This window comes from Bos indicus x Bos taurus, chromosome 13, assembly GCF_003369695.1.
Source record: "Bos indicus x Bos taurus breed Angus x Brahman F1 hybrid chromosome 13, Bos_hybrid_MaternalHap_v2.0, whole genome shotgun sequence".
Classification (NCBI taxonomy): domain Eukaryota; kingdom Metazoa; phylum Chordata; class Mammalia; order Artiodactyla; family Bovidae; genus Bos; species Bos indicus x Bos taurus.
The window spans coordinates 4,148,756-4,175,296 of NC_040088.1; the positions used below are offsets into that span (position 1 = coordinate 4,148,756).

Genomic DNA, 26,541 nt, shown 5'->3' on the forward strand with positions numbered 1-26,541 from the left:
TCATATCTGACTCTTTGTGACCCCGTTAACTGCAGCACGCCAGGCCGCCCTGTCCTTCACTGTCTCCTGGAGTTTGCTCAAATTCATGTCCTTTGAGTCGATGATGCTATTTAAGCATCTCATCCTCTGCTGCCCCCTTCTTCTTTGGGAGTATATCATGTAGTGCTAGGAACTAGGGATCCAGCAACGAACAAAACAAAGTTCTGGCTATCCCGCAGGTCACATTCTAGTGGGGAAAACCCACAGTCAACAGGCTGGCAAGACTTCAAACAACTGAATGTCATGATGGGCTTCGCTGGTGGCTCAGTGGTAAAGAATCTATCTGCTAATGCGGGAGATGTGGGTTTGATCCCTGGGTTGGGAAGATCCTCTAGAGTAGGACATGGCAGCCCACTCCATTCTGCCTGGAAAATTCTGTGGACAGGAGAGCCTGGTGAGCTACGGTCCATGGGGTCACAGATTCAGACTTGACTGAGTGACTGAGCACACATGCACACTTATTTATCTATGGCCTCACAGTGCGGCACGTGGGATCTTAGTTCTCCGACCAGGAATCGAACCTGCACCCCCTGCAGTGGAAGCGTGGAGTCTTAACCACTGGACCGCCAGGGAAAATTTGTTTAGCACTGCGCCTAGCACAGAGCAGATGCTCATAAATACTTGAAGACCAAAGGAAGAAAGGAGATGAGGGAGACAGGGAAGAGGTGAAGGACAGGCAACAATTACTAGTCACGCTTTGTGTCGAGCACTTTCTCCGTTGCTCCTGAATCCTTGTGAGAACTCTAGGAACTCAGCATCCACTCCCATTTTACAGACAGGAAATCTAAAGCACAGAGAGGTCAAGCTAATTGCTTGTGGTCACACCGCTAGTAAGGGGCCAAGCCAACTGTGACGTCCGTGTCCTGCTGAATCCCAGGACATCCAGGCTGAGCTCCATCAGGAGTGACTGATTGATTGATTAATCCTCTCATAGAAACTGGAGACCAGCTCAGCGACCCTCAGGGGGCTGTGGGCGCCCTTCCATAGCTCCATACTGCGTCGCCTCCTTCGAGGCAGTGTAGCAGCAGATCTGGGAGGACGTCAGGGCATGGAGCAGAGGGCAGGTAGGCCAGGCCGCCTCCCTGAGGTGGCTTTTAAGCAATGACCAAGGAGCCACGTTTCAGAAACATCAGAAACCAACGTGATGGGAAGCAGCAGCAGGCCGCTGGTTAGGACTGGGGACCCGGGTTCACATCCTGCCTCTGCTGCTCACTCACTGTTTGGTCCCAGGGAAGTTACTTAGTGCTCGGTGCCTCAGTCTTCTCATCTGTAAAGTGGGGCTGGTAAGAATGTTGATATCTGCATCAGTACAGGAGAATGACCCCAGTATCTCTCTTGTGGTATGGCTTGCCCCGCCCCCACGGCAGCCGTCCCCGACGCTCTGCAAAGCACATGTTACCTGCCTCTCTCTGCAGTTACCTGTGTCACTGCCAGGAGCACACAGCCCAGGTAGCAGCAGGTACGGGGGCTCAGCAAACACTTTGTTTTAGGGGAGCTGGCAGCAAGCTGCAACCCTGCTGCTCGGTAGAGCTCAGATGGTTATCTGCTATGGGTTGGCTGGGTGGCGATTACAGGAAAGCTCGGTTTTGGGGAGCCCAGGATTGGGGTGGCTTCTCTGCTGATTGACAGGGTTACCTGACCCTGGGATTGTGGCCTTTTACCAAGCTCATTTTGCAGGGGTGGGGCAGGTGAAACTCCCCTGTATTGAAGAGTTGCTGTGTGCCCCCAGCTGCCATGTATGGAACTCATTTCCATCCTCATCATAGCCTCAGAACACTTTTTTTTTTTGGCCTGATTCAAGGTCACAAAGATTTTCTTCTGTGTTTCTAGTTTTTAAAAAAAGTTTTATCATTAAAAAAAATTTTGGCCACACCATGGAGCATGTGGGCTCCTGGTTCCTTGACCAGGGATCAGACCCACACCCCTGCGTTGGAAGCGTGGAGTCTAACCACTGGACTGGGCCACCAGGGAAGTCCCCCAGCCTCGCAGACTCATCTTAAAGACTGAGCTTGTATCTAGCAAGCTGAGGTTCAGAAGGGCTAACCGATTTGCTCATCACATGGCTGGCAAGGGCGGAGCTAGGGGTTAAAGCCCTTGTCCAGTTCTCTGCTGTGGCTGCCTGGGTCTCTCAGTGGCCAGGGAGCTCACTAGTCACGTGGGGATTCGCAGAGCCCCCGGAAGGGTCTTGGTTACTGGAGACCCATGGGAGTATCCTTTGGGGCTCCTTGTGAGGACAACGCTGCGGGGTCTGGAGGGGAGGTCCCAGTCCTGCAGGGCCGGGGTTCGTGTTCCATTTTCCATATGAGAAAGCTGAGACCTGCTGAGGCCCAGAGCTGGAAGGCGGTCTTCAGCGCCGTGGACCCCACCCCTGTACTGTGGGTGCTCACAGGCCCCTCCAGAGGTGAGCCCCCCACTCAGGGAGAATTGTGCTCCCCTGTCCCCATCTCCCGCTTCCCAGGGAAGAGCCAGCAACACCAGGGTAGGGGCCTGAGGGGCCGTCTGCCAGGCCTGCTCCCCGCCCTCCCGGGCGAGGCCGAAGCACCGCGTTCCGGGCCAGGCCAGGCTCACGGCCAAGGCCAGGGGCCCGAAGTACAGGCAAGAAGGGCTGTGCGGCTGGGGGATGGTCAGTGCTGGAGCCCGGGTGAGACTGACGTGGCGGGCGGGGGGCCTCCCAGTTCAGGCTGGCTGGCCGCTTTCCCACTGAGTCTTCCTCATTTTACTAAAAAGGAGTCCCTCTGGGTGGGGGAATGCCACAGTCTGGGGTCAAGCTCTGCCGGCCTGCCTGCTGTAGCTGTGAGCTCCCAGGCATGGAGCTCCTCCTCTGGGAGGCTCAGCGCCCTCAGCACCAGAATGGGAATCGTTCCTGCTCTGTGGTCTCATGAAGTTCAGCCATAAAAATAAACAGAACTGACGCTCACAGAGCTCTGACGAGGTACCACACACTTCCCGTGCGCCAGCTCATTTAATCTGCAAACAGCCCTCTGAGGTCAGCAGTGTGTGATGTGTTCCCATTTTGTAGATGAGAAAACAGAGGCGCGGAGAGGTGAAATGACTCGCCCAAGGTTCCCCAAGCTAAGATATCAGCGAGCTGGGCTTCAGACTCAGGCAGTCACCTGTCGGCATCCTTCCTTTGACCCATGACCATGAATTGCCTCATTATGTGCTTTATAATGTAAAGAACAATGTGTATGAGAAGTCTCTGGGATCCAAGGCACTCTCTGCTGCAGCTATAACCATTTGCAGTTGTTAACAGATGCCACCTACACTGCGTACCTGGTCTCCCTGGCCAGCCTCTCCTCTCCCCTGCGGTTCTCCAGCATTCTTGGCCAGGCAGCCCCATGATGGAGAATGGCAGACAGACAGACAGCAGTGTTCCCTGTCCAGGCCGACCTGGAGGACCCGCCTGGGGTGAATTTCCTTCACTTAGTCTTTGCTGCCGCGGCTCGACTCCCCGTCAGCCACTGTTGCTAGTGAAAGTAAACACCCATACGGGCTACACCAGCGGCGCCCTGTTGATTCAGAGCTCATAAAACCCAGGAGCCCCAAGCCACTTTATGACGTGCCAGAATCCAGGGGCAGGAGCCAAGCCTGGGGAAATCTCCCGGCTTCGAGGGCCACCGCGATGCTTCAGCAGGAGCAGAGGGGCTGGCCTCCGCCCACAGGTGAGACGTGGGCCGTGGGCTTAGCTTTAAGCTGCTGACCCGCCACGGCTTGCTTAGACCACTCTAGGGCTTGGGGGCTTGGGGGGCTGGCCCCGCTGATGGTTGAAGAGCCAAACGGGACTTGGTGGGGGCCGTCGGGGGTGGTGATGCAGGCCTGGGAGGCCCAGTGGGCTTGCGGGGAGCCCTGCCTCTGTGACGGTGTCACCCCAGTGAGTAGCCCTCAGAGAGGGAGAAGGAAGTGGACCCCAGGAGGGCACTTTCGGTTGCTGTTTGCCTCTCCTCAGTTTCCTCTTTCAGAGGCTAATTGGATTCGTTTGCTTTGCTTCTGGGCTCTCTGAGGGTGCAGGGCCTCCCCTGGAGGAGGTCCCCTGGTCCTCAGGTGGCCTTTTAAGTGTGGGGCTTGGCTCTCAAGCAGAGTGTGTGCAACAGGTCACCTGGAAAGATTGTAAAAATGCAAATGTCCAGCCTCCTCCAAGAGACGCCGGGGCCCAGGGTTAGGGCCGTGGCCTGGGTGGCTGCATTTTTATTAAGCGCCTCCCCCAACCAGGTGACCCGGGAACCCCACTTTGAAAAATGCTGGGGCTCAGGGCCAAGACACCTGGGTTTGGGGTCGGGATCCAGCAGGAACCGCGCCGATGAGCGCAGTACTGCGTGTAAACACGCGGACACAGTCACAGGTATCGGTTGACACAGGGCAACCGCCCCAGGAACTGCAGCGCATCCTGTTGTTTGCTTTCCCGGCTGGGATTTATTAAATCAAATATGCTTTCTGTGAATTCTCCCATTTAACCCTCAAACAGCCTGTGGCATGGGTCTGCCGATGGCCCCGTTTTTCCTATTTGGCAAAGTGAGGTTTTGAGTTGGGAAGCCCCCTAAAGGGTCACCTGGTGGGGACTTGAGCTGAGACCGAGGACGGTCCCACGTGGCAGCCTCACCCGGGCAGGGGCTGCCCCTCCATGGAGCCGAGTTCTGAGCATGTCTGTCTGTCTGTAAAGTGGTAGCATTAGGGCTGGAATGTCGTGTTTGTTTCGACCCCCCAGGTGATGCTCATGTGTAGCCAGGGTTAAGCAGTACTTCTCCCCCTTGACAGCTCATAAGAGTCAGCTGGGTTCCTCGTTAAGCTGCAGAGTCTTAACAAGGCTCAGTAGGTCTGGGGTGGGGCCCAAGGTTCTACATCTCTAATATCACCTTCCACCCCCAACCCTGTTCCTAGGATGTAGCCCACACTTTGAGTTGCAAGACCACAGTTCAGATAAAAGCTTACAGGAAGCGAGGCTGGACTCTTGTCTGTACATTTTCTTTAGAAAAGATGGTTTTCATTCAGGTAAGGAGAAGCAGGGGTTTCCTTGGTGGCTCAGACAAAGAATCTGCCCGCAATGTGGGAGACCTGAGTTTGACCCCTGGGTTAGGAAGATCCCTGTGGAGAAGGGAACGGCTCCCACTCCAGTATTCTTGCCTGGAGAATCCTATGGACAGAGGAGCCTGGTGGGCTACAGTCCACGGGGTTGCGAAGAGTCTGACACGACTGAGGACTAAGCATCAAGGAGAAGGGGTGGGAAATGAAGGTTTGGTCAGAGGAGGATCAGTTGGTTGCCTGAACCTACGAGGCTTTGGAGGGAGAAGCAGTGATGTTGCTCCAGGAAATGGCCAAGCTGTGTCCACAGCAGTGCTCGGTGACTCACAGAGCAGCTGGCCGGGCCAGCCTCCCGCCCAGCGCTGAGAGCCCATGGCCACGTCCAGTCTCCAGCCTGGCTGGATGCGAGCCCTTGGCCAGCTCGCCCGAGAGTGATGACTCAGGCGTTCCACCTGCAGAATGGGCGGCATGGGTCTTGAGGCCTTCCCACCCATCCATCCCTGGGACCAAAAGCCCCTCCTCGCCCCCGAAACACATCCAAGGCAGATCCGAAAAGCCGGGACCTGCTCTTCTAGGCGGTGTGACTGCTGTTTTCACTGCTAATAAATCTCCATTGATGGCAGCTCAATTAGGAAGTCACACAAACCTCCTCTATTGAAAGAAAGGATTAATAACCCAGCCCATGTGGGAGAAATTAGCAGCTCCTGCTGAGAGGCCTTTTTAATATGTGCCCATAACTGGGAGCCCCTTAGAACCACAGTGGCTGGCTGGGCCCTGGGAACAGAGAGCCTGGGCTGAGCCTGGGATGGGGAGATACTGGCCGGGAGGTCACTGAGAGTCCTGGGCTGTGTTTTCGACGTAGAGTGTCTGGGAGTGTCTTATCCACAGCAGACTCCTTAAAGGTTGCCGCGTGCACGGTTGCCGCTGAAGGCATGGGTTTCAACGTGGCTCCAGGGCAGGAGGGACAGGGTGCTGGACCTGGAGGCCCAGGCCGGCCGGGAGGGCAGGGTTAGGCCCGCGCCTAGGGCCTCACACGGCTGCGTCCATGGCTCCTGGAGGGGGCGGTCCGCCGGCCCCTGGCACAGAGAAGGCTGGCCCTCTGCCCAGTCCTCGGGCTCTGGGAAGGATGCCAGGAGCTCAGGCTGACTCACCCAGGGGGCGGGCCGGCCTCCGCGGCCCACGCTGCCAAAGCGAGGCCCAGGGGATGGTCCCTTGTGTCGGCCGGACCTGTTTCCCACCCTGCCCAGGGCAGGCATCTGGAGAGGGTCTTCACTCTTTCCTGCAGCCCACCCTCCAGAAGAACTGGCTGAATGGAGGAGCTAAAGGAGGGGGCTCTGGAGCTGGGCAGGCCAGCTCTTAGGGCTCAGGTCAAATCTCAGCATCACCATAGCTGACTTCTAGGCTTCCGTTTTCTCCGGGAAGGCATATAATTTCATTATACTTCTTTCCTTAGAAGGTTATGGTGAGCATTCAAGTATATCATTGTAGTTAAACAGTCGGCCTGTCCCATTACTCAATGCAGATACAGATGAGGATATTGAGATATTGAGATAAATATGTGTCAAGATATATTGAGATACATCTGTATCCACATCTGTCTCCATCCATCCATCCATCCCTACATCCTTCTCAAGCACCCCCTGTTAAGTCCTGGGCCCTGGGCCCAGCCCTGGGCTCACAGCATGCGTAAAGCGATGCTCCTCTCTTTTGGGCTTATTTTCTCGTGGGGAAGAGATGAAATGCAGAGGAACCAAGAACGCTACAGGTAGCGTTTCTGAAGGTGGAAAGCTCTCTGGGGATGAACTAAGCAGGATGGAGCAGGATAAAGAGGTGGGGGGGGGCACCGCCAGACAGACGGACAGGTGGTCCTGCTGTGTTAGCTGGGAGGGGCAGGGTGCAAGGGTGGGGCAAGGAAGCCTCTCTGAGGAGGAGACATCTGTGTAGAAACCTGCCAGAAGTGAGGAAGGCAGCCGTGCTGGCAAGCGGGGAGGAGCCTTCCAGAGAGGAGGGCTTGAAAGTGCAAGCATTCAAAGATGGCAGTGTGCTGTGTGTGTTTTAGAGATGGTGAGAACATTCTAGAAGTGTGACTGGAGGGGAGTGAGCGAGGGGGAGTGCTAGAAAATGTGGTCAGAGACGGGATGGGGGCGAATGAGTTCAGAGGCCAAGGCACCTACACTCTCAGGAATTAGGCCCTCGAGTTTGCGTGCGTGAGCCCTTTGTGTGTGGCTGCCGTCAAGTGTAGAAGAGCGTGCGCTCTAGCAAAGGAAACCTCTTACAAAAAGGTTGATTTGCCTATCCTTTTACTAAAAAAAAAAAATCAAATTCGTATTCTCCTCTCCTTCCTAAAAGGAGAATAGGCATCGGTCTCTTGAGTCATGAAAATGAAACTTGTTGTTAGGAGAAAATTAGCCCCAAAGACTTCAGGCACGTTGACAAGAGCATAACATTTGCAGAGTCGCTGGTTGCCAGGGGTGAGGGTTGCGCGCTTGCAGTGACAGCAAGTGACAGAGGTGGGCAGAGTGCATCGTGTCCCGTGAAATCTCGGGACGGTTCCGAGTGGGTGTCTCCCGTCATCACAGCGACGTCTTTTTCTCTCGCCCACAGCCCAGCGGTCCGCCCACGAGCTGCCCATGGTGGAAAGGCAAGACATCGACAGCTGCCTGGTGTACGGCGGCCAGCAGATGATTCTCACGGGACAGAACTTCACGGCCGAGTCCAAAGTCGTGTTTACCGAGAAGACCACAGGTCAGAGCGCCTTTCGAGCGCCGTATGAAAGTGACCGTCTTTTTCTTCTTAGTTTGGGGGGTTAGATCCCACTGTGTAGCGTTTCCTTACTCACTCGGGGAGATTTCCTTGTCTCCAGTGACCTTGATATCCACCTGGCCCACTGCTGCCTGAATGTCCTATGGTGAATTTTAACTCATCCTGGCTGGTTTGGTTGGATGAAAAGGCTTTTCCCACCCCCAACTCTTTTTTTTTTAATTATTTTTTACACATAAGGAGACACCTTTTTTTTTTTCTTTCAGATTTTAGACTTACCAAACAGAGAATAGTAAGAGCACAAAGATTAATCATACATGCTTGACGTCATACCTCCAGCCCCTGGATATCCCGGGTTCACATCCTGCCTTTGCTACTTGATTGCTCTGTGATCCTAGACAAATTACCTGACTTTTCTGTGCCTCTGTTTCTTTATGAATAGAATGATTATAACAAGAGTTATTACCCCATAGGGCTTTCACGTGGGTTAAACGAGTTAATACATGTCAGGTAATTATGACAACACCAGGTATATTGTAAGTCAATAAACATTGGCAGCTTATATTTTTATTGTAACTAATACTGCGGTCTCTCTGGTTGTACTTGTAGGACTAATTAAGTAGTCTTCTTACACATGAAACTCCACGCGTATCTTTTCTGTTTATGTTGGGTTTATTCCCGTGTGGGATTTTGGGTAGTCATTTTGAGAGCTTTAAGTACATATTGCTTTGTAGAATTCAAATCACCTTCCGGAAACTTACAGATTGGAAACTTCCACCAGTACTGGGCCAGTAGTGCTTTCAACCCATCCCGGAAATGCCCTGTTTTGTAATTTAAAAAATTGTACTGAATTAGTACTTGATTTTTGTACACCTTGCTATGAGAGGTTTAAAGGACATGTGTATCCTTTCTTAAAATGGGCCATCTGTGAATGTGTTTACCAATGAGGACGTGTTAAAAAGACCATGGTCTGAAGTAGGAAAAATATCAGGTTATATAATTGGCTTGATAGTTATGGGTGCTAGGTTGAGCTTTTTTTTTTTTCTTTCCTATGGACATGATTTCAGGTCAGATCAGAGGCGAGTTGATGTCTGTCTGTCTGCTGCCCTGAGGATGGCCCTGAAAGGGGCCGTCACTGACGGGGGGCTGCTTCCCACATTCACACAGAGCCTGCTCTTGGGATGGGCTGCCCCGTGTCCAGGGTGTGAGAACTGCTTCCTCACATCTTGGAAGCACGGCAGGAGGCACATGATTTGAAAGAGGCTTGCCAACGCCGCTGCAATAGAAAAATGGCGTGAAGTGGGGCTCACGGTCAGGCCCTGCGGGTGTGCGGGCTGTGATGATGTCGTGAGGAGGAGCGCGGACGTGTAGGTGGGTGTGATGCGTCTGTCCTGTGGCGGCCAATCCTTTATTGAACCGTCCTCCTCTATTGGGCGTGAGGCTGCTTCCAACTTTGTGCTGTTCTAAGTGAGTGAACTCCGGGAGCTGGTGATGGACAGGGAGGCCTGGCGTGCTGCGATTCATGGGGTTGCAAAGAGTCAGACGACTGAGCGACTGAACTGAACTGAAGTGTCTCCGTGACGCGCCTCCTGTTCGTGCCTTTGGTCAGCTAGGCGAGGGCTCACGCGCTCCAGCCGGACGGCTTGTGTTCAAAGCCCAGTCCTCCTCCTTCCTAGATGGGGGACCTTGGGCAAGCTGCTTAGCCTCTCTGGGCAGCAGTTTCCTTCTCTGTGTAACGAGGATGGTGACAGTCATACCTTATAGGGTGGTCATGAGGTTAAGAGTTGTAAATGCTCGGTTCACTTGTCCCTCGGAGTCTGCAGTGGATTGGTGCCAGGACCCTGATAGATACCAGACTCGGAGAGTGCACAAGTCCCTTGTACTTCCTCTCGTGTACTTTAAATCGCTCTAGATTACTGAGAAGACTTAGTACTAGGTAAATGCTACGTTAACAGTTGCCAGTGAGTGGCATGTTCAAGTTTTGTGTTTTGGAACTTTCTTAAATTGTTTTTTGTTTTGAGTATTTTTGTCTGTGGTTGGTTGAATCCATGAATGTGGATCCTACGGATACAGAGAGCCAGCTGCTTACAGCAAGTGCTCAGTATGCATTAACTCATGCCGTTTGTTACTGTTCCTTCCTAAGGTTGAGGCCGGCATGTGCTGTCTTGGGTTTCAAGGCGTGCACATCCTGACACGTTTTGGAGGAGGCTTTATTTTTCAGGCGGTGAAACAGTGTACACTATTCTCAATGGCAAGAAGTTACTGGGCTCTCATGAGACAGAGAGCAGACCTTTGTGGCTGGAGTAGAGGCTGGTTATCACCAGGAAGTGTTTTGATGAGCAGAGCCCAGAGAAGTCTCCTGACGCCAGGTAGAGACACAGCCTTGACTTAGTCTGCACGTGAGTACGGAGATAGGGAATCGTGGTAGGAATCGTGGTGGGTTCTCGAGCAGGAAAGTGGCATGAAATGTAAATAACCAAGTTAGCATTAGCCTCCTCAGCTTGGATGGGTCTCTAGGACCAGGAAATCATCCTGCTGGTCTTGTGCTGACTTCCACAAGAAGTGTGTGGCTTCAAGGCACCTTACTGGCAGAGCAGAAAATGCTGAGAATACATAGACATCTTGTTCTTCGTGTCCAGGTGAGCAGTCTCCTTGGGGAGCTGCTGGAAGTATGGAGGGATGGCTTGCAGACCAGGTGCTACCAAGTTCCTTGTGGAGCTAGGAGCCAGACAGCTTTCAACTGTCCTGGGAGTGCAGGTACTTGTGAGGCTACTCAAGGGCCTCAGATAGGTATTTGCTGGATGGATGGATGGAAGGATGGAAGGCAGGCAGACATTTACTCTCCAGCTTTCCTTCTCTTGGTTTCAGAAGAAATTTGTTTACCGCTTGAGGGGAGAAAAACCCAGAGTCTCTTTCAGCTTTGAAAAGCTGCATGTTAATAAGAGGAATCATGAAGTTTCCTCTCTGTGGGCGTGCCTTGTCTCATCTGACAGACAGGCAGGTGGCTAAGCCTGGAGAAGCTGGGGAACTCGCCTGCAGATAGTATCCAGCAGCATCTTGTTATTCAGCTTCCCTGGACATCCGTTTTCAGTCAATGAGTTAACAGTTTTCCCTCCCAGAGTTAAACTCGTCGGCAAGCAGTGGGCACTCAGTGCGTCAGGAGTGTTCCTTGTTATTTTTACGGTCTCCCCAGCGTTTTCCTTGTTCAGGCCATAGGTCACTTATTGGATACATACTGCCACAGGCATAGGCCTCGTGGGCAGACTGTGGGAGGCTTGTCAGCTGCAGTGGTTACCAGCGTAGCTGTGAGGTCAGACGGCCTGAGTTCGAATCTGTGATCTGCATCTGGTGGCTTTGCCATCCTGGGTAAGTCATTTCACCTAAGTCAGCATTTCCTCTTTTGTAAAATACAGATGACTTACTTCACTTGAGAGACGGGAAAGTTAAATGAGAGGATACAGGTTACGCTCTTTGCATGGAGTTTGGCATTTTAGGCTCTAATGTTAGCATCTTGCATAGATGCTTGTTAAATGTTAGTGGTTGTTATTATATTTAGATGGTGGAAGAACAAGGCTGAACATGATTTTATCTCATGGAACCAGGAGACACTGAAAAACAAGAACGAGTAATAATAAACTAGGTGCCAGGCCTTATTTGGTGCCCTTGGTAGGTATTAATATTAACAATCTGATTCCTCATGACAGCTCTAGAAGATAGCTACTATTCTTTTTTTTTTTTTTTTTCCCTTTTTTGCTGAGAAACCGAGCACAGAGAGGTTAAATAACTGGTAAAGATCACACAGCTGGTGAATGGCAGTGCTGGGCTGGCCCCTAGGAAGCCTGATCATTAGCTAGTCTTGCTTGGTCATTAGCTGTTCTACTCTGAAAAAGGTCAGAACCAGGTGAGCCTGCCTGAAGGTCCTTTAGCTGCTCTGAAACACTGACTTGAACTGTTTTGTGGTGAGACAGCCTCTTGAAGTCTGCAGTGGGTCACTGAGGGCAGGAGGGTCCTTTAGGACTGTCCCATGTCTGATCAAAAAGACTCCGGGGTGGATGCGGTCCCTGGACCGATGCCAGCAGACAGGCTGGGGTGTGCGGGGTGCCCCCGGGCCCTGAGGAGTGGAGGGCTTCCCTGGAGGGATGTCTGGCCCCCAGAGGCTCCGACAGGTTGTGGGGGGGTGCCCTTGTATTCGCAGGGAGCCACTCCTGCTCTTTTGACCCCAAGCACTTGCTGTCCAGCCCGGGACCGCCTTCTGCAGGGGGAATCCCTGTTGCTCAACTTCTTTTTTCCAAAACGGCTCCCCGTTCCCATCTCCATGGACAGTTTGGCCGGCCGGGCTGCTGCGGGGTGGGGCGGAGTGGAACAGTTGAAGTTTTCCAAGGAAGGGGAACCCCAGCTGGTTCTCACATTAAGGAAAGGTGACAGCCTCCTGGGCTAATCTTAGCCCCCACGTTGGGTCATCGGCACCACCAGCTCCAGTGTGCTTTTTATAGCTGTCGACTGAAATGGAATTGGCAGTTTCCACTCCAGCAGGATGACAAATTGGAGGATGGTGGAAAAACAGTAGGAGAAGGGGAGCGTGGTGTTTCTTAAGTTAGAAAAGCTCGGTGTTTTGGAAAGTGGCATCTTATTTATAGCAGCAGTAATAATAATGATTATTATATTGTTTTTATTACTATTTTTAATGATTTGCAGGACTTCTAGGGGCCCGCGCGAGCTGGCCCTGGCCCATCTCTCCGATTTCGGCCCTTTGGACTTGCCCTCTTGCTCCTGGGGCCTTAGCTATATTGTCTTCACTCTGTCGTCAGACAGCCCACTCTCCTTTCCATCAGAGGAGCGTTGCTTTTGCTGTTTCCTGGTGGCTTGCATCATCCCATTTCTACAAAGCTCAACTCAGAGGTGACGTCCTTAAGGTGCCCTCCTTGACCATCTGCTCCGAAGGTGCTTGACCTCCCCCCCTTGCCCTTCCCTGCCTCCTCTGAAGTTCTTAGCTCTATGAGAATCACCTTTTTTAAAAAACCGTTTATTTATTAATATTTTGGCTGCACCAGGTCTTATGAGATCTTTAACCTTTGATGTGGCATCTGAGATCCTTATTTACAGCGTGTGGGATCTAGTTCCCCGACCAGGGATTGAACTCTTCGTCGGCACTGCAGGGTCCTAGCCCCCGGACCACCAGGGAACTCCTATCTACTGGAGAGATCTTGTCTATTTTGTCTATTTTTTTTTTTTTTTTGCTCATTTATTATCTAGTCTCACATATAGAGTTCCTTGAGGGCTGGAACATGGCGTTTGCTGCTGTGTCTGCAGCATCTGGAACGACCTTGGCACTTAGTAGGTGCTTGTGGTGGTGGTTTAGTTGCTAAGCAGGTGTTTATACATATTGCTGAGTGAATGTATTTAATCGTCACACCAGCCTGGAGAGGCAGGCAGCATTACTCCCATCTTACAGATGAGGTCACTGAGGCTCACAGAGGTCAAGCCATGGGCCCCAAGTCAGCTGCCAGCTGGTGACAGAGCTGGAATCCTGGGGAACATTTATCATCAACCCTAGAGGGATCTTGCAAGTCACATCCAAGAGAACAAAGAGGAGCCCCACAGAACGATCCGGAGCTTTCCCATTGACCATTTTCAGTAATTGCTGAAAAGCCTTTCTATATTCTCTGAAATTTAAGAAATGTGGAACCTCTGCAGGCAAAGTTCACCCTGGGAAGTCCAGGCTGTTCCTGACTTCAGCTGGTAACCCTGGCCCCCGGCCACCCAGGCCTCAGGCGGAGTCGGGGGTCCCAGCAAAACATTGCAAAACAGGAAAAAATCTAAGGACACAAAAATAAAAGTGATGTGGCAGCGGAAACGGGGTTGCCATGGCTCCGAGCGACTCGGCGCGCCTGGGTGGGATCCAATGTTTTGGAAGGTTCCTCCACATGACACAGGGTTTTGGAATTTTTCAGCTGGTAAATCTTTCTTAATTCAGCACCCCCCCACTCCCCCTGGCTCCAGCCAAGTAGCTCCCTGGCCCTCTGTGTCCCGCGGGGGCGTAGGTTGGAAATGTGCCTGTGTCGGATTACTCAGCTTTGAAACTTAAATTGTTTGAAGAGAACTTGTGTTTTGTTTTGCTGGATGGTTTCTTGGACCAGTCTGATGGCAGAGGCTCCTATCACCTGTTGAGAGGGCAAATTGATTTTTTAGAAAGAAGGCGTGGGTGGTGGAATTGGAATTCCCTCTTTCCCACTGAGTCATCACATCCTAATGTGAGTCATTTTATGACTTGGAGGTTCCCAAAGGTTGTATTTTGAGCTTTGTTTAATAAATATAAATGCATATGCTTAAAATAAAAATTTTTTGCTAAATTAAGTACTTTTCCGTGGATTCGTCCCCTGGAAACATTGGAACTCACTTAGAGAAGACACCTCCTCTTCCCACCTGTTTTTCTCCATGGGTTTGGCTTCACCGCCTCTGGTGTCTTCTGAAACAATTGACTTGGTCTGGAAGTCTCTCTGCCTTGGACTTGCCTCTGGGAAAGGTCAGCCTTCAAGCTGGGCTTGACCATGACTAAGGCTCTGTAGACCTTTGCCCTTGGTGACTCACGTCCGCGGTGTCACAGGTCCCTTGGGCCAGAGCCCACCACTTATACACAGCTGGCTGGGGCTTTGAGTGTTCCCCCAACAACAGAAGTCAGATTGCAGCTCAGGAGCCCACCCCCACCCCCAGAGATAGAGAAGATGGTCTTCTTTTCAGAGGGCTGTTTGCCTGAACTCCAGTCCTCTTGTATGCAAGAACAGACTTTGAAAAAGGATCCTGGTATTTCAGTGTCTTAAAAAGAGGACATGAGTTTTCTGATTAACATGGGCCCTGGTGTTTTCACCATCAGGAATTGTTCTTGGCGCCAACAGACTTTCTGTAATTTGCAATTAGCAGGATGGAATTTCCACCCCCGTCGAGAAAATCATATCTTTTATTAACGAACTGTTTGACACCCTCTTGCGTTATTTTTTTTCCTACGGTTTTGGTTGCGTACTTTTAAAAACAGTAGGAGTGCTATGTGTTTAAGGGTAAGCAGGCTGAATTTTGGATCGTCCGGCAGATTTGGCTTGAAGCCTGGATAGACCTCATCTTTTGTGCTTTGGGACTTGGTTTCCCCATCTGTAAAAGGGGGTTTGGTGGTATTTGGGCCGTAAAAGGAGCTCAAGGGTCTGAAAGTGCTGGGCCATGGTAGGCGCCCAGAAGACTTCAGCTGACTGTCCACGTGTCCTCTGAGAGCTCGATTTACTTACCTGAACGAGTAAGGCCCAGGTTGGTTTCTCGTCTGGGAGAAGGGTCCTTCCTGGCACAGGCAAGCCTTTCCCCTCCTCTCAGCTCCCAGCCATCAGACCCTGCTGTCATGCCCGATGCGATGGAGGGAAACTGAGGAACGTCCCGCCGCCTACCCCCTCTCACAGATGGGAAGCCAGCTCACCGAGGGGGGTGGGCAGACTTCCTTGAGTTGACAGCACACGTCAGAGGAAGGCTGGGCCCCACACCCCAACTTCCTGGCTCCCTGAGTGACTGTGGGGGCTGGTGGAGGACACCTCGGGATGACGGCCCATCGCTGAGGAGAGGTGCCCCTGGGCTGGGATGAAAGCTGAGCTGAAGTCTGGCGTCTATGCAGATGACGTGCTGATGCTCTTCTGGCCTCGCTCCTCCATGCACGCAGCCCCCGGGATTTCCGTGGCTACTCCCTAGATATTTATTAGAAACCTAGTGTGCACAGGTTCTGTGCCAGGCCCTGGGGGCATATGACCAAGGAGATCCCTGCCCTCAGGGCATGGCTAGTTTCAGACTTGCCTACAAGGAGGTCACTTTGAGATCGGATGAGTGCTGTGAGGACAGGGGAACTGGTCCTAGGAGCAAGACCAAAGGGTCTGGAGGTTAAGAGAAAAATACAGGATGCTAACTTGAATCCAGATTTCTTAATATGAGTGTGTCCCACGCAGTGGCACAGAGCTTGGGACATACCGGTAGTTTAAAAAGTATTCCTTGCTTGCTGAGATTCACATTTAAGTCCACAGTCTGTGTTTTGTTTCTTATATCTGGCAAGCATGGGCTGTGTAGTCAGGGAGGGCTTCCCTGAGGACATGCCTTTGCACGGAGCCCTAAAGGCGGGAAAGAGGGAGCCAGATGGGTGCTCGGAAGAGTGTCCAGGCAAGAGGAACTGCCCCGGGCCAGGGTCCCAGCGTGGGGCTGAGCCTGGGGTGTTTGGGGAACTGAAACCAGACCCAGGGGGCTGGTGCAGGGCGAAGGCGAGTGCGACACCAGTCAAGCCTGGAGAGGTCATGGGGGGCAGGGGCCAGGTCAGGCTGGGCCGTGTGGATGTGGCGAGGAGTTTGCATTTCCTTCCAGAAGCGAGTAGCTGTTGGAGGCTTTTAAGCAGGGAGATGTCATGATCAAATTTACATTTTTAAGATTGCTTTGGCAATCTGCACGGAGAATGAGCTCGGGGTGGAGGCGGGGTGATGGAGCCGTCCCTGCAGTTGTGCAGATGGGGACACGGCAGATGGGGTAAGCCTACCAAGGATGTGGGGAGGCGGAAGGAAAGACGGGAGGTGTAGGAATCAGGCTCTTCTTTGCCAGCTCTCAGGAGACCCATCGAGGGCAGTGGCACCATTTCTGTTGTTCAGTCCACTCAGTCGTGGCTGACTCTGCGACCCTGAGGACTGTAGCCCTCCCAGGCTCCTCCGTCCATGGGATTTCCCAGCAAGAATACTGGAGTGTGTTGCCATTTCCTTCTCCAGGGGATCTTCCCGACCTAGGGATCGAACTTGCGTCTCCTGCGTTGGCAGGCAGATCTTTACCACTGAGCCACCTGAGGAGCCCAGTGGTACCATTCTGGGTGGATGAAATCCTAAGGGGCCATTCCTGACCGCCCCCCCCAACCCCGCATCTGCTCAGCTCATTAAGCCCTTGCATCCAGGGAGCGTGAGTTTTTCTGCTAGTTAAGCAATCGTAAAGAGCAGACCCAAATGACTTCAGCCATCTTCATGGAGAAGGGAGCTAATTTTAAAAAGCAGAGCCAGGCCTGGGAAGCATCACAAGCCGTTTCCTAACCCAAACTGACACTTTGATTTCCTCCCGGTTCGCTTGGAGCCCAGTGGCACGCTCACGGGCCCCAGTGAGGACGGGCTTGCTTCCCTTCTTCTGGGAGTGTGCTCCTTTCTGAGGGGGTGCTGACGTGAGCCCACCGTTGACACGAGGCTGACTGCGGAGACTCCAGCCCGGCCTGCTTGCTGCTTCCGGATGTGCTGCTCCATCAGGGGGTTCAAGAGCTGCCTGCAAGAGCTGCACGGGACCATCCACCCACAGACCCACTGGCCACGGGGCCGAGTGTTCTCCTGGCGGCGGCGCCAAGTTAGAGCAAAGGCTGGGATATTTCTTGAGCCGTGTGCTTCCCACCCCATTGTTTCTCTTACAGAGTCTTGCTCAGGCTTCTGTAGACCCAACCTCTTTGCCCGAAGGAGCTGGCTCTTTTAGCCTCTGAGTAAAGACTTGGAAGAGCCTATTTTGTGCTGGCTGCCAGCCCCTCTTAATTTAGGACAGGGGAAGTTTGCCCGAACATCTGCTCGAGAGACCGAAGTCCTTTATTTCATCTCAGCCCAGAGCAGTAGAAGCAGACTTGGTCTTCTCGAGCCTCTTCTGTTCTGGGCAGGTTTTCCGAGTCCCGGACCTAGGGTAGCAACCCGGAGTGGATTACCTAGAATTATCTAGAACTCGGGCTGAGTGGCTCGGGTTGAGTTTGACTCCTTGTCTGCACCTGTAATGCCAGGCTCCTGCAGTCAGTTCCCTCAAAGGACTCTTCACAGACAGGCGGTGATTTTGCTTCGTGGGGTCTTTTTGCAGAGTGGCCAGTAGCCGGCCGTTTCCTGAGCTCTGGCAATGGGCTGAGTGCCGGGGAATCCTGAGGTCAGTTTGTGCATTTAGTCCACCTGTGTTTGTGGAGCATCTATTAAGCGCCAGACATGTCGTCCCGGGAGAAAGCAGAGAACAAGTCGGCGGTGTGGCCCTGCTCTCTGGGAGCGTGTCCCCGCCCTCCATTCAGGCAGCCAGGCCAAATGTCTAAAACTGCCTTTGGGGCCTTAAAAAAATGGAAATAATGGTGGAAAGACCCATATTTGAAAGGAAAGAAAAATCAGGCACCGTGCCACCTGTCGGAATTATTTTTTCAAGAGCAAAATCTTCGTTTTTTAGCTGAAATTTCATCTTGAAATGGCAGTAGCTAGTTAAAAAGTCACTAAGCCATTCTGTAGGCCAGTTGGCTTTAAAAAACAGAGAGAGCTGTGGTAAAGTGTACGCTGGGCTTCCAGGTGGCTCAGACCGTAAAGAACCTGCCTGCAGAGCGGGAGAAACCCAGTTTCATCCCTGGGTCGGAAAGATCTCCTGGAGAAGGGAATGGCAACCCGTTCCAATATTTTTGCCTAGAGAATCCCATGGACAGAGGAGCCTGGCATGCCACAGTGCACGGGGTCTCAAAGAGTCAGGCACGACTGACTATACAAACCACACACAGCATAACACTGGTCGTTCTAACCGTGTGCAGGCGTGTCATTCAGAAGTATGGAGGTGCAGCCACAGTGCTGTGTAACAGCGCTGTTTTCAGGACATTTCCCGTTTCTGGAACAGGAGATCTGTGCCTGTTAAATGACACCTCCCTCCTCCCCCAGCCCCTGGGAACTGGCAGCCCCTTTTCTGTCTCTCTGAATTGCCCTATTCTGTGTGCCTCATATGAGTGGGATCAAACCATCTTTGTCCTTCTGTGCCTGGTGTATTTAATAATGTTTTTAAGGTCTGTGCTTATAGCACATATCAAAATTTGCTCCCCCTTTAAGGCTAAATAATATTCCACTGTATGTATCAGTTCAGTTCAGTCACTCAGTCATGTCTGACTCGTTGCCACCCCACGGACTGCAACACGCCAGGCCTCCCTGTCCATCACCAACTCCCGGAGCTTGCTCAAACTCATGTCCACTGATTCAGTGCTGCCACCCAACCATCTCATCCTCCATCGCCCCCTTCTCCTCCTCCCTTCAGTCTTTGCCAGCATCAGGGTCTTTTGCAGTGAGTCAGTTCTTTGTATCAGGTGGCCAAAGTATTGGAGCTTCAGCTTCAGCATCAGTCCTCCCAATGAATATTCAGGACTGATTTCCTTTAGGATGGACTGGTTGGATCTCCTTGCCATCCCAGGAACTCTCAAGAGTCTTCTCCAACACCACAGTTCAAAAGCATCAATTCTTTGCCACCCCACGGACTGCAACACGCCAGGCCTCCCTGTCCATCACCAACTCCCGGAGCTTGCTCAAACTCATGTCCACTGATTTGGTGCTGCCACCCAACCATCTCAACCTCCAGCTTTCTTTATGGTCCAAGTCTCACATTCATACTGTATGTATAGAGCACATTTTGTTTTTCCCTTTATCCACTGATGGTCACTTGGGTTGTTTCCATCCCACAGACCTCTATTTTCCTTGAAGAAGCACTTTGCTGCTTCAGCCACCACTTAGATTATAACTGTTACTTACTGCAGTGATGTAATAAACTCTGATCATGTCAACAAATGACTGAATCCTGAGGCATGAAATGAAGTCATGGCCCCTGAGGGTGTCCTGTAGGACAGGTGATGGTGAGGGTACCCAGAGGGGATAAACTTGGTCTAGAACAGGGGACTTCAGCTGAGTCTTGAAGGCCAAGCCACCGCCAATACCCACCTACCCCCATTAACTTGGCGGAGGGGCTGCATGGGCTCGGGAATCTGCAGCTACGTGATGGAAGAGCTCAGTTCAGCCAGGGAGAGGCTGAGGAGGAGAGCGAGGCACCAGACATCAGCATCGTCCCTTTCTTGGATTAATTTGTTACTTGATCTTCTGACATAGCTCACACTGCAGCTAGTGGGGATGTGGTTTTTGATGAGGACCTGTGCTTAGCTCAAACTGCCTTCTGAGAGGCGGACACATGTCTCTTCAATGACCTGTGACCTGTCTTTGATTTTAAAAAGTGAGGATTTTCTCAGAAGAGCTCTATCCGGGGTTTCACACACCGGACGTACCCTGTCTCGATGATTTGACTTCAGATTCCTTGACATCTGTCCATCTGTTCTCCCTTGCTTCCTTTTGAGCAGCGGCTGATGTCAGCTCCTGGTTTTTCCCCTGCTCCTGTCAGCAGCCTTTGGAGCTGCTGACACTTTTGTACATTCAGACATGAAATGTTTACTAGACACCTGCCATGTGGTGGGTGTTGGTGAGGCAGTGGCAACTCTTAACTTGCTCCCCTCCGCAGAGATCTCTTCCCTTTGGGCGTAAACCTGTGTCTCCCCTCGTCATTTCAGGAACTGCAAGGCCAGGACACGCAGGCTGACTTGTTGGAGACGGCTCCAACCGGCTTAGTGCTTGTTCTTCCTGCAGGTCATCTCGATTGCATCAGCTTTGGTGGCAATCACGACTTTTTATTACTTATTATGTTGGGAAATATGTCCTCTACAAGTTGAAATAATGCCTGGAAACTCAGTTTCTTTGGGTAAACCTGCTGGTCCAAGACGACATGGTTCAAATCTGACCTATCACAGAAGCTGCTAATCACCATGCTTGCAAAGGGGGTGGGGGTCGTCCTTTGGCCAAATGTCGGGACACAATACATACCCAGCCCACCTTGGAGAGGTAATGCTATACCTGAGCAGATTAAAGGCTCTGAGCAGTCCTGCAGTGAAGAAATTCACTTGCCTGACTCTGCTTTTGCCAAATGCTTACTAGCTGGTAGAGCTTGCTTTCCTTTCTCATAAACCCATTTAATATTCTTCAGAGCCAGTGCTTCACAAAACACCCTGGAAACACTTGTGGAAATGATTTGTTTTAGCCCCAAACTGCCCACTGGCCAATGTAGGTGGTCAACAAAAGAAATCTATTATTTGCAAATGCAGAGTTTTGTTTGGCCCAACTTGTTGGCCCCAAACTGGGGAGCCAGAGCCCTGCTTCAGGGAAGGAGGGTTTACCACTGAAACCTCTCCATGCCTGTTGTGACGGGTCACGTGAGAGCCAGGCTGTCTGTTGACTAAAAGGTGGAGGGTGGGCGCCTGTGTTCCCTCCCTCTCCAAGGCCTCACGAGCCAGGACATTGTTTAAACCTCTGAGGACAGAATATGCAAGCCACCTGTGTTCTCAGACGATGGAGAAGTCATGTCTGGGACAGCCGTGGGTCTGTAATGGGGCCCCTGCGACAGTCTTGGCATATGCAGAGCATTTTGGAAATAGCCTTTGGTTGAACAAAGCTTATTATAAAGTAAAGCGTATAACAATCTTTGTATTTTAAAGAAAGATGTAGATATTTAAATATAGAGAAAAAAGATAATGGTTTTGGGATGATGGACAATTTCTATTTTTTCCCTGGTTTTGTAGCGTTGCCCAGTTTTCCATTGTCCATGTGCCTTCTCTTTGCAAAAAGAAATATGTGTTTATAGAAATAAAAATACGTGTATATACATACGTGCATACCTAGTGCACACATACAGGTGTACTTGACTGAAATGATCTAACCTAGAAGCCAAGATCAGTATAAGTCGGTGAGTTTTTGTCTTAAATCTTCAGTTGCTAAGAATTCCTTCAAAGTCTGTCATTTCTAAATTTTTCCAGATGGGCAGCAAATTTGGGAGATGGAGGCCACGGTGGATAAAGACAAGAGCCAGCCTGTAAGCACCCACACGCGCTGACCGGATGACCTGTCCTGTCCACCCCCAACCCTTGTGTTCTCTTTCCCTCTTTTTTCTCCTTCCTTCATCAACATCCCAGTGCTTTGGACCAAATAGGCATTTAGTGGGCATTGACTTGACGAGTGAATTACATGTTTCCTGAGCATCAGACCCTCTGATTTATAACAGTGACATCTTAATATACTTTGATAGAGTAAGTAGTAAGTCATCTTTGCTGCAGCTGAAAAGTCAAGTTCCCTTTAATTAGAATTTTGCCTGTAAGCCTGCAGGAAATGTCATGAGTCTTTTTATTTTTATTGAACTATAGTTGGTTCACAATATGCTGTTGGTTTTGGGTGCACAGCAGAGTGATTCGGTTATGTATGTGTATACATATATATCCATATTTTTAAAATTCTTTTCCGTTATAGATTATTGCAAGAGATTGAATACAGTTCCCTGTGCTATAGAGCAAATCCTATTTGTTTTATACAGAGTACTGTGCGTCTGTTAATCCCACACCCCCAGCGTGTCCCTGCCCACCATCCTTTTAGATGGGCTGGTTCACTGTGCTTAGGACCTTGGATAGGAATTTACTTGCGGTTGCAGTTAAATTACTGACAACTTTCTTTCAGAACATGCTTTTTGTTGAGATTCCGGAGTATCGGAACAAGCACATTCGGACTTCGGTGAAGGTGAACTTTTACGTCATCAACGGGAAAAGAAAACGAAGCCAGCCTCAGCACTTTACCTACCATCCAGGTAAGGAGTTCTCTCTGGAGGCCCCTTGGGCGTGAAGAGGCGGCTGTGTGTGCGGGTGAGGACGCCTGTGATCTGCTGGGCGGCTTTGGGCAAGTGACTCACCCTGTCTCAGCCTCAGCTTCCTCCTCTGTCAGATGGCACCTTCCTTATGAGAGCTGTAGAAATCCAGTGTGTGTAAAGTGCTTGGGACCGTCTACATCAACGACATTAGCTACTGTTATTAGTATTTTCCTTTGCAAGGGCAGAATAAGAATGGGGCACACGTAGGCTTGTTTACTGGAAGACGGCAAGGTTGATGACTCCTCTCTCTGTCGTAGATTTGATCACAATAGAGGCAGAAAGTGAATATGCCCTAAAAGCCAGCTCCTTAGGGACCCCACAGTAGGTGGTCACTTGGTGGATAAACAGTTACTGAGTGGATCACCAGGCCAGGAGGCCTCATTCCCACCAAGCACTGCGGTCCCAAGACAGGCAGCGAGAGCCATGTTTCATTCATTCCTTTGTCAAGAAAATATCTGAGTGCCCACTCAGTGCCAGGTACTGTTTAGGGTGGGCTTCCCTTGTGGCTCACACAGTAAAGAATCTGCCTGCAATCCAGAAGACCCAGCTTCGATCCCTGGGTGGGGAAGGTCCCCTGGAGAAGGAAATGGCAACCCAAGCATTGCCTGGGAAATCCCACGGACAGAGGAGCCCAGCGGGCTACAGTCCAGGGGGTTGCCAAAGAGTCGGACACAAGTTAACAACTAACCACTAACAACTATTCAGGGTGCCGGGGTCCCAGCATTGAACAAAAAGACCAAGAAGAAGAATCCTCTCTTGGAGGAGCTCACATTCTAGTGGGGGAGGGGCGGGTTGAGATATAGCTGAGCACATGGAGTGCACAGACATTTCAGAGGATGCTGAGTGTGGTGAAGGACGGCAGGCAGGGAAGGGATGGGAGGTGCCAGGGCAGAGGCAGGAGGTGGAGGCATAATTTTACATCAAGCTTTTGTCGGAGCTCTCCCCCTGGGGGAAAAGACAGCACATGTCCCAGGGCTGATGGCAACCCCCCAGCCACTTTCCGCCGTCGGAAAGACCTATAGTTCAAGGCCATCACCCAAGGTCAAACTTCTAACCTAAGACAGTGGCACAGGGGGAGCCTCTTGCCCGAGCCCAGATCTCTGATCCCGGCCGTCTGGCCTCCCAAGGCTGTGCTCCAACCGCCGTCTGCCCATCCTCCATGCCCCCCGGCGGCGCTAAAAGAGGTCCGCCCGGTGTGCTCTTCTCTTCTCGCAGTCCCAGCCATCAAGACGGAGCCCACTGATGAGTACGACCCCGCCTTGATCTGCAGCCCCGCCCACGGGGGCCTGGGGAGCCAGCCGTACTACGCGCAGCACCCGATGGTGGCGGAGCCCCCCTCCTGCCTCGTGGCCACCATGGCTCCCTGCCAGCAGTTCCGCTCGGGGCTCTCATCCCCCGACGCGCGCTACCAGCAGCAGAACCCGGCGGCCGTCCTCTACCAGCGGAGCAAGAGCCTGAGCCCCGGGCTGCTGGGCTACCAGCAGCCCGCCCTCATGGCCAGCCCGCTGGCGCTGGCGGACGCCCACCGCTCCGTGCTGGTGCACGCCGGCTCGCAGGGCCAGGGCGCGGCGCTGCTGCACTCCGGCCCGGCCAACCAGCAGGCCTCGCCCGTCATCCACTACTCGCCCACCAACCAGCCGCTGCGCTGCGGGAGCCACCAGGAGTTCCAGCACATCGTGTACTGCGAGAACTTCGCGCCTGGCCCCGCCAGGCCCGGCCCGCCCCCTGTCAGTCAGGGTCAGAGGCTGAGCCCTGGCTCCTACCCCACCGTCATCCAGCAGCAGAACGCCCCCAGCCAAAGAGCCGCCAAAAACGGACCCCCGGTCAGTGACCAAAAGGAAGTGTTACCCGCGGGCGTGACGATCAAACAGGAGCAGAACTTGGACCAGACCTACTTGGATGACGGTAAGAGGCTCGTCTTCCTCATTGCGCCTGAGTTCCATGCCCTGTAGCCAACCCCCACCCCCACCCCAGCAAGCTGACTGTATGGCCTGGGTAGCCTCCTTTACCTGTTTGGGGCCTCGGTGTCCCCCTCTTTAAATGAAGGGAATTGGATAAGATGATCTTTAAGGCCTCGCCCAAGTCTGTGCATGAATCATTGCCCAACAGGAGTTTGGGGTGGGCATTAGGGGTTTTAGTTGCTCCCCCCTAAAACCATGGCAACAGAAAGAGCAAGTGAGGGCACTTCTGGCCCTAGGAGTGTGCTCCGGGTCACAAACCGGGTCCGTTTAACTGCTTCCACTCTCTTTCCATCTGCCAAATTTAGACCGAGGATAGGGCAACAGAAAGGAAGGAAAGCTAACCTTTTATTCCTGGAGAGAAAGGGAAAAAAAAACCTCCCACTATATAGTCTTCTGTTGTGTATTTAGGGGAGGGGGTGGGGTGGAGGGAAGGGGAGATCTTGAAGGGTGGCTGCCTCGGAAAGGGCGCATGAATGGGGGCTCGCAGGCAGGCTGCAGGCGGGCTCCACCACGTGCCCGTGGAACAGAGCCGTGCATTGATGCGGGGAAACAGTGAGCTTCCGCTGTGGTGAGCCCAGCTGATGGGCTGGTTGGGCCAAAGGACAGATGCAGAGGCAGCTTTGTGTCTCTAGGTGCCCGAGTCGGGTGGCAGGGCCCAGCGGGGGGGCAGGCTCGTTGGGAGTGGCAGTGTTGATGGCGTGGGTCTGTGATCGCAGCGAGGGAGGGTGAGCTGTGTGGACAGGACTCACCTGGGACCAGCCAGGTGCCGCTGCAGGGGCAGAGAGGGCGGGGTGGGCAGAGCGGCCTTCCCCTGGGGAAGGAAGGAAACGGGTGGCTTGGATTTCTCAGTGAGAAGGAAAGCCTGTCCCACTGGCTGGCATCTGCAGCTCCAGCTTTGCCCTTGACTGGCAACAGCATCTGAGACACCCTGAAATGTCAATTATTCAGGAAAATTTACTCTCAGGAATGCACCCAAGGCATAGGAAGTAAGGCAGAAAGCTTCGAAATAGCCACAATAGTTATCATGAAGACCAGGTGCTAGGTGTCAGACACAGTGAGTGCAGGGCACTCACTCAGAGACTGTTGACTTTTACTTTATGCAAAGTTTTGACAATCCGCCATGTTTTGTAGTTTCCACGTCCCCTCTCTAGTAAAAACTATCTTTCAAAACCTTCCCCTCAAGTGGACCCAGCAAAGGTACTGAGAACCTCTTAGTTTAGAGTCAGGCTGCCCCAAGTCCTTACAAAGGTGACCTCGGTACTGCTGAGTTACTCACTGAGCTCACTGGTCCTGATCATTCAAACGCAGATCGAGTTAGGAGCACTGTGCTCTGTTTTAGAGAGAGAGACCCTGGTGCCATCCATTCGCAAAACAATGTATACCCGAAATGGCTGGCGAAGATCAAGCGTCGATGCTTAGCTGAAAGGGGTAGAAGACTGCACTGGTGCGGAGCGCCTTCCCCACTGAGATGATGGAGTGGGCTGTAACCCGACCGCTCTCCATGAGTCTGCCCAGGGCTGGATCAGGCAGAGGCGCTCCATGAATAAGTGATGCCGGAGCAGGGGCTGGAACTGTCCTCCCCTGACTCTGTCCCACGTTGCTTTGGTCTCTGGAGTAGGAAATGTTCCGGCCCCTCCCACCCTGTCCGTCATCCCACCACACAGACCAACACGAGCATCTTGGAAAGAGAACGGGGTCAGTCGCTGGTTCTCTGTAATGCATCAGGACCCACGATCATTAGTAAGCTCTGAGCACCTCTTGTTGCTCAGATAGAGGCTTGTGTTAAGGGGGAAGCAGCTGAGCGTGGGAGACCCTTTGGGGCCTCTGTCTGTCTGAACACAGGCAGGTTCAAGGTCAGAGTGAGGATGGCCTCCCAGAGGGTCAGTAACACGAGTCAGCTCTAGGGCTGTCTTGGAAAACCAAATACAGTGAACCTGCTTCTCTGGGTGGAGCCTTTTTTTAAGTACACTCTCCGTAAGCCCAGGCTTCCCTGCTGGCTCAGTGGTAAAGAATCCGCCTGCCAATGCAGGAGACACAGGTTCAGACCCTGGTCCCGGAAGATGCCCTGGAGAAGGAAATGGCAGCCCTCTCCAGTATTCTTGCCTGGGAAATCCCATAGACAGAGGATCCCGGCAGGGTACAGTCCATGGGGTCGCAAAAGAGTCGGACATGACTGAGAGACTAAAACAAGAAACCGTAAGCCCAGTTCCCTGGAATCTTAGGAGGCGTTCTCTGAAAC

The 26,541-nt window shown here is 52.2% G+C and overlaps 1 protein-coding gene across 5 annotated transcripts in view; it reads left to right on the top strand.

Annotated features, from left to right (window-relative positions):
• Nucleotides 1–26,541, top strand: part of NFATC2 (nuclear factor of activated T cells 2) — a 164,544-nt gene that overhangs the window by 94,572 nt on the left and 43,431 nt on the right. For all 5 annotated transcript variants that reach the window (XM_027558259.1, XM_027558257.1, XM_027558258.1 and 2 more), the window contains exons 6-9: nucleotides 7,660–7,800; nucleotides 21,464–21,519; nucleotides 22,155–22,281; nucleotides 23,557–24,246. In XM_027558259.1, the coding sequence (XP_027414060.1) occupies nucleotides 7,660–7,800; nucleotides 21,464–21,519; nucleotides 22,155–22,281; nucleotides 23,557–24,246 (1,014 nt within the window). The remainder of the gene's footprint in view (nucleotides 1–7,659; nucleotides 7,801–21,463; nucleotides 21,520–22,154; nucleotides 22,282–23,556; nucleotides 24,247–26,541) is intronic.